The sequence below is a fragment of the Pinus tabuliformis genome, chromosome 7 (assembly GCF_031772625.1).
Source record: "Pinus tabuliformis cultivar Carrire ecotype Pingquan chromosome 7, CPIR1, whole genome shotgun sequence".
In the NCBI taxonomy this organism is placed as follows: domain Eukaryota; kingdom Viridiplantae; phylum Streptophyta; class Pinopsida; order Pinales; family Pinaceae; genus Pinus; species Pinus tabuliformis.
This window is the reverse complement of record NC_142293.1, coordinates 240,802,099-240,814,779: the sequence shown is the minus strand read 5'-3', so window position 1 is coordinate 240,814,779 and position 12,681 is coordinate 240,802,099. Positions and strand designations below refer to the sequence as shown.

Sequence of the window (12,681 nt, the reverse complement as noted above, 5' to 3'; positions counted from 1 at the left end):
GTTAGGAATAAGATAATTGAGTTATAGAATCAAAATTAATTCAGAAATAAAACATAGAATGACACAATACAAAAGAGACACCAATATACTTCATTCACTTGATTTGGTTTATGTCCATAGACAAGTAGGTCCTTCCTTTTTATTCCGTCCAAAAAAATGAAGAGATACAACTTGTAGCACATCGACTGCAACCTCCTCTTCACTCTCTCGTAGTCTCCTCTCTTTCAATTACAACACTTGGTCAATAATACATAGTCACAATACATTACATCATAAAAAAAGGGTTACCTTCGGGGGCAAAATACTATCAACATAACTTCTACCATTAAATCTATGACCTAATGATGAATGACATAGTTTGACTATGAAATTACAATATTTTACAAGACATTTTTTCCAAAAAAAATATCTTTAGGGGTGCCGCCCTTGAACCCTTGCTAAGAGGGCAAGCCCCCTAACACCCCCTGTCAGGAAGTATGATCCAAATGCAGCTAAAAACAAAACTTATGAATCATGAAGATAATTGGTCTCCACAACCAACAAGGCCACCCACATCTACAATTGACTAAAAAACAATGCTAGTACACATTGCTAGTTCTACAACGGTTTCACAACTCCTAAGCTCGTGATGCAATTTTGAGCACTTCCCAAGCATTTTTAACAATATACAATTGCTAAGTTGACCAAACATATAAAGCTCAAAATAATATTTGTAATGATCCAAGAAACACTTCAAAGGTCATATGTGAAGTTGTAGCCCTGAGTGGTTGACTTATCACCTAGAGTCCTCAGATTCACATTCCTTTTGCTACCTCATCTTTTAAAGTTAGAGTTTTGGATCTAAGGTTCTTGTTTCTTAGAGTTTTAAAATTTATGTTAAAAGGCAATTTCAACCTCTTGTTTTACATTTTTGATATAAGTAAGTGTAACCAATACATCTCTTTTCATAGATAATTTACCATAATTTCAGCCAATTTGAATTACTTGGCATATCTTCGTATTTTCACTTTTCATCCCTTTATAGAGTTTAGGTGTCACCATATCACCATGCTCTTTGCAATAGCTCTATGTTATTTCACCTTTAAATACTATCTACATTTCATTCTTAACATAATTTGGATAAGATCCGTAATAAAGGTTATTCTAAAACATCATAGAATATGGATATTTGGTTATTATTATTGCTATTAAATGAAGGAGGGGAAGGCCTAACAAACTAGCATAACTAATCATTGTAAGGATCACTCATATATAACTTTTCAAATAATGAGGTGATCCCTTAGTTCTAGATTGTGCTTAGATCGAGGCTAGCTCGCATGTTGGATGGGACACCACTTTTTCCTACAACAGAAGTACGCGCTGAGGATTCAGTATACTGGTAAAGATAAAAGCAGCGAATATGCGGTGCGCGTCGTCGCCGCCTCTTATCCATACTAACAGCCCAACAGGTATATTCAATCCCCACATTTCATGTATCTGATATCTTGGTTAGTTCTGCAGCGTCCCTGGCTTCTCCTTTTCTAGCTTTTGTGATGACCTTCTCCTTTTCTAGCTTTTCTGATGGAATAGAACGATGCCAATAGAAAACGTCTGTGATGGAATGTAACGATGCCAATAGAAATTTTGTTGCAGCTGAAAATATGTATATTTTCAATCTACTTTCACTGAAAATTGATACCTGCATCTTTTAACATTAAATTTAAGAACCCAAACGAAAACAAGGCTGTAACTGCGAACAAAGTAATCTTCAAGTTAATTTCAATAAGACTATAGAACCGTTTACTATAAGAGATCATCGGCTGAATCTCATCAATTCACTCGCTTGACTGTTATGGGGTTCTTATTGAGTTTTCACTTTCACATGTATAGTATTCGTCATAACTATTCATGCCCCTGTTCTTTAAAATTGATGGGGGTATATGTCAAGGTTCAAAGTTCACGGACTCCACTTGATACCTTGACCAAAGTCCATTCTCATGGCTGTTCTGTTATCGAGAGGTAGCTAGTGGGGACCTGGAGGTAAGGATTGAAGAAATGACACCAGGAGGTCATGACCCAGGCACACATTTATGGATCTAAGCTCTCCTCCATGTTCTCCTTAAGGCCTGCCATTTGAGTGTATCAGGCTCTGGTTCAATGGTAAGTTGGAGTGCTATTCGTCAGTGGTTTAATGGCAAGTTGGAGTGCTTGTTCTGAAGATAATCCAAGTGCAAATCCTGACGGGCAGGCTACAGTAAAAACTGCACTACAGTAAAAACTGCACTTGAGACCAGACGACTGTGATGGTCCATGGGTGATGCACAATCAAGTTCTGCAATTCTCTAACATGGTACATAACTGGACTGGTACCATTAGTGTAGCAACTACATTGCAAAAAGCTAAAAACAAGGAACTAATGGTCTTATAGACTATTTTGAGTCTGATAGACCTTAAAATATAATTTCATTTCATTTCATAGGTAGCTTACTTAAGCAATCAAAATATGCAATGATACAGAACTAAGTAGTATGACATAATTAACACTGTAACTAACAAGAAAATAGAAGGGAATGGACTGAATCCAGAGCTCTTTATTGAATAGCATCTCAATTCAAACTGTGGATTATAATGTGGAGGTCTTAATCTCTCCATAATTCACAATATTTACAGTAATAAGATAAAAAGGGCAGACAATTTCAAACTTCTCTATGTACAAGTTGAGATTCGTTCTTCTCTTCTCTGTTGTGGATCTGGAGCTGCATCTTCTCTTCGCCGTGGCAATCTGCTGGAATTGCTGGGATTGCTCTCCTTTGATAATTCAATGGTTTTATAATTTTCTCTTAGACTCTTTGGTTCATTTGGTAGCTCAATACTCTGTAACTCTCTACCTTCTTCATACTTGTCTCTACGATTACCTAAAGTAGCTTGTGCACTTCTTATTTTAGGTATTTTGTCTTTCAGAGTTTTTTTAGCATATGTACTGTAGTAATAATGGCCTTTTTGTTTCTTTCACTAATCTAAGTAATTTAAACAATATGAACTGTAGATTAAAATTAAATTCTTGATGCCGATTGCTTGAGCCCAAGGATGCTCTTACATCAAATACCTTGGGAAGAAAAACATGAACATTCAACTCATGTGGATAGCTCCATGTGTTGATTTTTGTGTAGCATCGTGAGGTATTCTCGCATGCCAAGAGGCCTTCTAAGTTGGCCTAGAAAAATTATGGAAATTAAAATAAAAAAAATATATTTTTGGATTTCATGTAGGCTCAAAAGGGACAAGTCAGCCCCACCATGGAAGGGTGTGTCCCTTGAGGTAAATGCACCCATTTGACTTGTATATACACATGATGTGACGTTTCATTTGATCACTTACTCATCATCATCTCTCTTCTATAGAAGATGTTCGTGGGAGCAGAAAAAGGCTGAAGTGACTGAAGTTTGGACTTGGTTTTTGGCACAGATTTCTAGACATTTTATTGTAGATCTTGATGAAGAAGAATTTCTCCTAGAAGAAGAGCTGCTGGATTTTCTCCCATGTTTGGGTTTCCCAGGGAAAATTTGTTGTCTCTATTGCACATGGCCGTCTCTTTACATTCTTACTGTTTTCATTACATTACTGCTGAAATCTTCTGTGTATAATTGCTCAATAATATCAATGGCATAATATAAACTGTATGAAGATTATTAGGTAGTAATTATCAGATCAGAAGATTAGTTTCTATTGTGTTTATTGTAGAAAATCAACACCGTGGACCCTTCAAGTAATGTAGGCCTAAAAGCAACCCAATTCCTCCTTTGCAATCCATGATGCATCCTCTAAATTTTTGTTCTTCGTTTTGATTAAATATTCAAATTGGTCTTGACCTCGATTCTTTTGCCTATTTTTTATTTTTATTTTTTCTTCTTTAGGAGGCCTGACTGGCAATGGTACTTCCCGTTCTTGCATGATGCCTGCTTCACCGTCCTCTTCTTCTTCATGAAATTCATATAAGTTAGAAACATTAAATATTGGAGAAATGTCAAAGGTCTTTGGAAAACCCAGCTTGTAGGCATTATCAAATATTTTCTCAATATCTTACATTGACTGATTTTCTTGTACTTGAGCTTGTTGTACATTCCTCTAGGAAATCTATCCTTCCTCAAATGTGCCATGATAGGATCACCCTCTTTGAAAACCTTCAACTCTCTATCCAAATTTTCTTTCTGTTTATAGCTAGCATTACTCTGTTGTAATTTCTTTTTGACTTGTCCATGAATTTCATGCATGCCTTCTGCAAAATTATATGCATCCGCGCTCCTGTCCTCCACTTCTGGCAACTTAACCAGGTCTACAACACCCTTTGGAGACCTTCCATACACTACTTGAAATGGACTTTTACTTGTGGATCTATTTACTGCATTTTTGAAAGCAAATTCATTTTGAGCTATAGCCAAATCCCATTGGCTTGGTTTGTCTCCAATCAGACTTCTCAACAAGTTTACTAGAATTTGGTTAACTACCTTTGTCTGAACATTTGTTTGTGGATGATACACCAAACTGTACTGCAACCTGGGACCCATCTTCTTCCAAATAATCCTCAAAATTTTTCCTAGGAATTGAGTATCTTTGTCTGAAATGATACTCTTAGGCAGCCCATGCAACCTTACAATTTTTTGGAAAAATAGTATAGGTATGTGTGTAGCATCATTGGTCTTCTTACATGGTATGAAATGTGCCATCATAGAATATCTACCCACCACCATTAGAACTGAATCATGAGCTCTCTGTGTCTTAGGAAGTCCCAAAATAAATCCTTGCTTATGTCTTCACATGGATTTTAGGTACAGGTAAAGGAGTATATAACCTAGTGTTTTGGCTTCTCGCCTTGACCAATTGACAAATTCTACAACACTCAACAAATTTCTTGCCATCTTTATTGATACTAGGCCAAAAGTTCCTTTCATCCACCAATGCCTTGGTCTTATCTGCTCCAAAATGCACACCTAAAGCTCTGCCATGTATCTCTCTACAAGTATCTTCCATCTAGTGTTTGTTGTAGAATTGGGTCTTAATGAATTTTTTACCAAATAATTGTTGAATCTTTTTTGGCTCTAACATCTCCTTGACAAGATTATCATCAAGTTTCTATTGAGGAACCTAGGCATAGCTTTCTTCCATATTGTCTCCAAGTTGATTGAAAGATGCTAGGGTTTGAGGAGTTAAGAAACATATTTGTAGCTTTCTTTATCTTCCTTGAGTTGTTTCCATCATTCCTCTTAGATTTTGCCTTAGAATCCATTAACCCTTGATTGAAAAAGGCACTAGTCCACTCTTGTGTCAATCCTATAAAAATTAAACCTATTTTTTTTTCTTATTGTTTCTAGGATAAATTAGGGTATGGTTAGGGAAAAATTTGCATTTGTTAACTTTATTTACCTTAGACATTATAGTCCTAGGGTTAGACTTTACATGCATTAAACTGGAAAAGTGGAATTATTTTTTTTAATGCATTTTTCAACCAATAATTGGGCATGATGTCTAGGGTTTTTCTTGTTGTTCTACGTGTTTTCAGCTATTGAAAATTGCTGTATTCTACTTCCAAACTTACTCATTAAATAGTCCTTATTTTTCACTTGCCTATTAAAATTATTGGGTATTTTTGTATTGCTGTTATAAATATTTAGATCCTGTAATTGAGTTGATTAAAGCCCTAGTTTATAACAACAATTTGTAATTTATAGATAACATGTGTTTGGTAGCCTATTTAAGCCTTTCCAAGTCTAATTAAACCCTTTAGATTTAACCACAGGTTCCTCAGAAATCGTTGTCTTGGTATTACATCTTGTCTCACCCAAAACCCTAATTATTGTACATTTAGCCTTGGGATTAGTTTATAGTAAAACTCATAGGGGGTATTTAGCCAGGGAGCACTTGGGTTATCTAATACCTAATATCTACTAAGGGAGCCTCCCTTGTGGAGATATCTAACCATAGAATAGTAGAGGAACAATTGCCAAGGTGACAATGGTTATTGATCCCATTGTTGCTCTTAATCTAGAGTGCTTATTGAGGCTTTGCACTAAGGTGCTAGATTTTGTAGTATCATTTTTGGTGCCGTTGCGACAAAGGAGTTGAGTTCTTGTCCTTGTGGTCCGAAGTCTATGCTTCAATCCTTCTTGATGAGCTTATCCCAAAACCTTGATTAAATTCCACATACAACGATTCCATAATCTTGTTCTAGCTCAACAACTCCTAGTTTAAAGCCTAGTAAGAAACTATTATTCGTGCCAAAAGGAAGAAAGCTCAAAAGACTCCTATAGTTAAAACTCTCTTCAATAGTCCTGTTGTCGCTCAAGTTGCACACAAAAATGCAACAACGCTCAGGGTGGGGGTTGTCACTCTGATCCCTGCCCTCTCCATTTAAGCTGTCTCCTAAATGCAGGCTAAGGGGGTAGTCTCTATAGACGAGATGATGAACAACTTGTTGGGAACCAACAAGTCAAGGAGACACAATTGAATGGCCTAGCAACTTGGTTGAAATTAAGAGTCAAGTACAATTATTAAGCACGCTTTGATTAGATTCCTTAAGATTATAAGTTAGAGACCAACGCCTTTAAAAATTAATTACTTCCAAAAATATGAATTGAATTCCAAGTTACCGGATGAACAGTTGTTGCGGGATGCAAACTTTATCCTAAATGAAATGTAGGGCCTAAATCTATGTGAGATGCAACCTCTTGGTAGATTTTAATTATATGCCTACTTTAGGTGAATCCTTGTCCTCAATTCTTTTGAAGCTAGTCTTGAAAGCAAGTTGTAGAGAGAAGCCTAAAGGAAGGAGGCTATGGCCTCATTAACGATACCTACCGTGGGGTTCTAATCACCTAGATGTCTCCGTTCCTGCAAGGGATTTCCCACATGTCTCCGTTCCTACAAGGGATTTCCCACATGAGAACTGCAAGGTCACCTATGTTAACTGTGAATGAGGTTCTAGACTTCGCAAATTGTGTGAAAAAGGTGGTCCTATCTTCTTACAACCAAACTAATGCTTGGAGGTGAATATTAGAGATGCACTTCAAACCTAGAATGAAGATGCAAAATATGAGTGATTGCTTCAATGAGATTATATAAATGTGCTAAGTACTTCAACAAGATTAGATTACTTGAAATCCAAGATGCTTATTCAACATAAGATGACAAGAGCAATTCAACGAAGCACTTAGAGAACAATTGAAAGACTATCTCAAAGACGCAAGATAAACAATTCCAATTGATAGTGAAAATTTCTAAAATGGAAATCCTATTGCAGTGATTAATATGACTTCTTCTACTTATTACTTCCGAGATAAGTTATCTACTGTATTCTTATAGTAAATATCGAAACATATTCTATTGCAGCCTTCACAATTAAAACATTGCAGAAATAAAAATGTAAGAAAAAGGCTGGCACATATACAAACACCATAACACAGTTATTTTTGGATAATTGTCCCCGGAAAAACCCAATGCGGGAAAACCGGTGCGATAGATGAGGGTTTTATTATTCTTCAACGAAAATCAACATGTACAAAATTTCACCTAGTAGTAGAGATTTGAGAAATATTTACAGACATTCCTGAACCAATGTCTGACCCGAGAGAGAGGTTCCTTGACCCTCTGCGTCTCTCTGGCTTGCCCAGTGTCAATTTCTCTGGCCTCTGGACTGGCCTGTGCAATGCCCATGCTTCCCTGCAAAATTTGAGGCTTAGAGCACATATGATTCTACCCCAAATCAACATGCTTATTTGATTCTTCCTGTAAGATAATCTTTAGAGCACAATAATGAGAGCAATATATTCTTGTGTTACTTAACAATTAGAGATGATATCTTATGTTATGAACCAATTAGATACGAGAAAGATGCAATTTCTCTTAATAGCAAGCACAAGGAAATATGAGATTGCTAACAATGATTCTTTTAATATAACTAATGCAATTACCAAAAATGAGATGCCAATAATGCAAAGAGGTATAATGACAATGCAAGGATGCAAATGCAAGGGTTAGTATGATATACTATGCAAGTGCAACTCTAATGTCAATGAAATGCTTTGCAATGATGTAAGAAGAAATGTATGAAATGCAATGGAAGGCTATTGTTAAGACACAAATGCAACTTAGGATATTCAAGAGCTCCTTTACCACTGTTATAGATCAACCCACAAATTGCACAATATCAGTCCCAAAATACAATGACAATTCCAATGGTAAAGCTTTAAACAAATATGGAGTGACTTTTAGGGCTATGAGGCTTATTAGAATTAAATTTTAGGCACTCTTATGAATGATTATGAGCCAACATTTATGTCACTTATGCCACTGTTACTAATACCTCTGATATGATATAAATTTTAACAGTGAAAAGAGGGATAAAAGATGCAAACCCTTAGAGGCCTATGCCAAGTTTAGGGACACCCAAGAGAGAAGTCACTCCTCCAATGCTTGCACTCACAAAGAGTTCGCTTGAAACACAAGGAGCAGAGCTTTTGGACCACTGCAACCACTAAAATGTTAGAAAAAACATGTGCAATTAATGGATCAGACTTGTACAAGACTAGTTAACAAGACTAGGGCTTAGCGTTTTGATGTCTTGGCCTTGTAACCCTTCAAAAAGAACCTGCAACACCAATGGATCATCCTCAAACCAACTATGTATGATGGATCTAGCCCTCCAAAGGTTGCAGCTAGGCCTAGGAAGCCCAATGAGGCTTGCAGCTTAGTGGGAAAGAGGCTTTAGGACTCATGACTAGGGATTTTAGCCCTCCTTGTGCAAGTGGCTAGGCCTCCAGGGGCTTGGATTATGAAACAAATGACTTTAAGCCCTTGAAACCCTTCTTCAATGGATAGTAAGCTTGCAAAACTAAGATTAGTGCACAAAATCACAAGAAATACAATGAGAAACCCTTACAAACCCCTGCAAAACAAATTGTTGGCCCTTGTTATCACTTGCAAAGATGAATTTAAGCCCTTCTTGGGCTGCGACTAAGTCAAGAAGGCCTATTTAGGCTTGTGGCTAGGGTAAAATGGCCCTTTTTGGGTTGCGGCCACGGCCTCAAAACTCTGCAATTAGGCCTCAAGGGCCTTCAAACCTTTGTGACCACCTCTTTCAAGCAAGAAATGTCAATTTCAAGCCCAAAAACGATCTCCAGCACCAAGAAACCCCCTACAAAATCACTCTAGAAGATAATTACTGATGAAAACCCTAATTGTAGCAGCAAACAAGCCCTCTAGGGTTAGCGACTTCCTCTTGGATGCTAGGCGTTGCAAAAATGGCACTTGGGTCTTGTAGCTTAGGGCTTCTAGACCCCAAATCAACCCTCCTTGGCTGACCGACTTCTTCCTTCAGGTTGGACAACTCCTTCTAAAGCCGAATGCCCCCTCAAACCCTAGTCATTTAGGCTAGGTAAGGGTTAGGATCGTCACCCTTGATTTTCTTAATCCATTGGTACCTGCAAGTCAAATAAATATAGCCAAGCCATGAGATCTAGAAAATTCTGAAAGCAAAACCCCAAACTATTATTTACAAATGAGAAAATAATATACACGGGTTAAAATAATTACAAAATAATTTACAAATTATTTACACTATTCAGAAATGAAATTATGCTCTACTTAGCAAATAAATCTTTATAGCCCAATTAGATTTTGAGAATAATTGATAGAAATAATTTGTAATTAATTGTACAAACCCAAACTCCGCACAAGGGATCGTTAGATAAGCTCTAAGTCCAAACAAAATGCAATCACCTTGAAGTCCATGTACTTGGGTCATACCCAAGGTAATATCTGAAGATCTCTACACATAAGATAGAATATTAGTTCCAGAGGGGCTCGATTCACACACAAAGTCTAGAGATCTAGAGATCCCTGCTAGATCTGCTAGGTTCAATGTGCTTACTCTAACCCAATACCTAAAGCAAGATACCTTTGCTAATATATTATCCAATCACTGGTTATGGAACAATAATTTATAGTTAAAATAATTAGGGCATTAAAATAAATTCAACACATACCATGATTCATCAAGGGAGAATACACCTTGAATTGAAACGCCAAAGACTTTTTATTAATGCAGAAATTTTGGCAGAGCTTAGTCGAGTACAAAAAAAATTGATCTAGTGAGATCCAGTTACAATGAGGAGCTTTAGACCTTCCTTATATAGAAAAAATGAGAAGGAATAACTCCTCCAAGTGGAAATAATGGCTAGTTGCATTGATCCATGGCTTGATCCTGGAAGAAAAATTTCGACCTTCCTTGTTCACTATGTTGGAGGGGTCAAACTTTGACTTCTGGACCATGGAGGACATCCAAAAAATAGAATTTTTGTTACTTGTGCAAAATAATCATTTGCTTGGCCCAAAAATTCGATTTGCTGGAGAAAATATTCTTCTGGGTCCAACGAATTTCTGGATTGGGTCCTTCTACCTTGGAAATGAGGCATTTAAATTTTGACTTGAATTATTTCCTTTGAAAATAGCCTCCAATATTTTTTTGATGAATTCTCCACTTGGAGGGTAATTAATTTTTCCTTCATTTCTTTTTTGGATAATTTATGCTTATTTATTTTTTATTTTTTACCAGAAATTAAAAAAAGGACTCAAGTGGGGATTAAATAATTTTCCACCCTCTAAGTGTATCTAAAAATATTTTGGTAACAGTGTTCTAATTATGAGGAACCATTCACCAAAAAATATTCCTAGATAACACTTTCACATCAAGATATTACGATTTCAACCCCTAGAAGGGGAAATACACATAGACTTAGACTCTTAAGACTCAATCAAATTTTGCAACAAGACACATGATCTAGTATGAGAAAAAGACATAGACTCATTAACACTAGGACTCACCTAAGACCTCGTCAATGAGCTCCACCCTAGCTTTGGGATATATCTGGGAGAAAAACTCTGCCAATTATCTGTGTTTACAAACACAAATATTTTGTGAGGTTAAAAAACTCCCTAGAGTGAAACCCTTTGAGAAGAATCATAGGCTTATCTAGGTTTTGTTACATGGCTTAAGAATCATGTTTACATTACAAAAGCAGAATTTGGATTTACAATCATGATATTGACACAATTTTTGGTCCACTGGTGTATACTCTGCTTCCTGGACTGTTGACATGTACATGGTCAACATCTGGTTCTATTTGGGGACACGTTGCTTCAACAAAGGAATGTGAGAATCCAAAATCCTGTATCCAAGAAAACAAAGAAGCATTTGGTAGATATCCATTCTAATACACTCAACATCATCATAAACATTAAATATATATGTGAACAACTAGAATAGAAAATTCTATTCTAACAATGAAACTTAAAGCCATAAAACATAAATGCTGAAATGAAAACTATCTAATGACAGAAATAAGAATCTATCTAAGAGAGTAGGGTTAGAGATACTATACAAAAGATGCCCTATGGCATTGCTACTACTCAATCTAGTAGGGGTCCTAGGAGGGGTTCCAAAGAGGCAACTACTAGACCAAGTAGCAACAATGGGACAAGGACTCACTGTCACCTCAGTTTATGTCCCTTGCTCTTTAAGGACTTTCATCGATGGGAGGAGTCCCAGTATGAGGGAAATCACTATGAATGGTAAGTCAATGATGGGATAGATAGTGATTTCAAGAGCACATTCACAAGAGAGACTCAAATTACAGGCCTGCTTACTTTAGAAGCAAGGTGTGGGGCTCTCCAAGAAAGGCTCAAAGGAGGCCTAGACCTAGGGATTATAGATATTGCTTGATAGGAAATGCCCTAGACCTAATATTCCTAAGAGAAGAGGGTTTTTAAGTGGCCTTTGTGAAATAATGAATGATGAAGGTGTAGGACCACAAAGAAGCCCAAGTGGACCCAAGGAAGGTCTAGGGTTTCAGGTGAAACTTTAAACAAAAGATCTAGATGAAACAAGAGAGGAGAAGGAGATCAATGAAATTGGATTTTGCTTGATTTGTGATGCAATGACCCTTGATGAAGCCACTAACCAAGGAAACCAAGGGACAAGAACGAAATTGGAACTAGGGCTTGAGATATTTCAAAATCCAGCCACGGAAAATCCTTCAAAATTTGTGAGGGCCTAGAGAAAACAACAACACAGTTGTAGCCCAACTCGCTCTTGGAATGGATGCCTATAGTGGATTTCACTTGAGTCCCTAGGAGACCTCTAGGGTTAGGCGTAGAAAGGAGAAAAAGAGGTGAAAGAGATATTCGTTAAGGTGATCACCAAGGATAAGATCAGTGCCTAGCCTATTGGGAGAATGGAGTCCACATGCTTTCAATTTTTGGAGTGTTTTTACCCAATCAAGGAGTCCTATGGCAACTTTGCATGGCCCTAGAGGCAGCGACTAGGTTACCACAAGAATTTGTACTTCTTATTGTAGGAATTTGATGACTTCTCAAGGTAATTATGGAGGTAATGTACCCCTAGGTACATTCATTAACTATACCTAAACATTTAACATATGCAATATCCTCACAAGATCTAAATTCGACAAATTTGCATTAAATTAGGGCAGAATTTCAGATTTCATGAGCGAAAATTCCATACATTAATCATGTATACAAGAGATAAAGATAAGCATGAAATAGCACTTACAAGTATAGCGAGTATATCCAACCATCAAATAGAGACAAAATCGAAGCTCCAAGACCAAGAAAAGATATCCAAACATCAAA

General features: G+C 36.8%; 1 protein-coding gene across 2 annotated transcripts in view; it reads left to right on the top strand.

The window, feature by feature from the left end:
- The first annotated feature begins 1,227 nt into the window (after positions 1–1,227).
- LOC149246749 (uncharacterized) overlaps positions 1,228–12,681 on the top strand; it is a 58,614-nt gene continuing 47,160 nt past the window's right edge. Inside the window, exon 1 of one of the 2 annotated variants that reach the window (XM_089458012.1) lies at positions 1,228–1,448. In XM_089458012.1, the coding sequence (XP_089314138.1) occupies positions 1,400–1,448 (49 nt within the window). In that variant the 5' untranslated portion in view covers positions 1,228–1,399. The remainder of the gene's footprint in view (positions 1,449–12,681) is intronic. The other variant, XM_089458013.1, reaches the window with a different exon arrangement.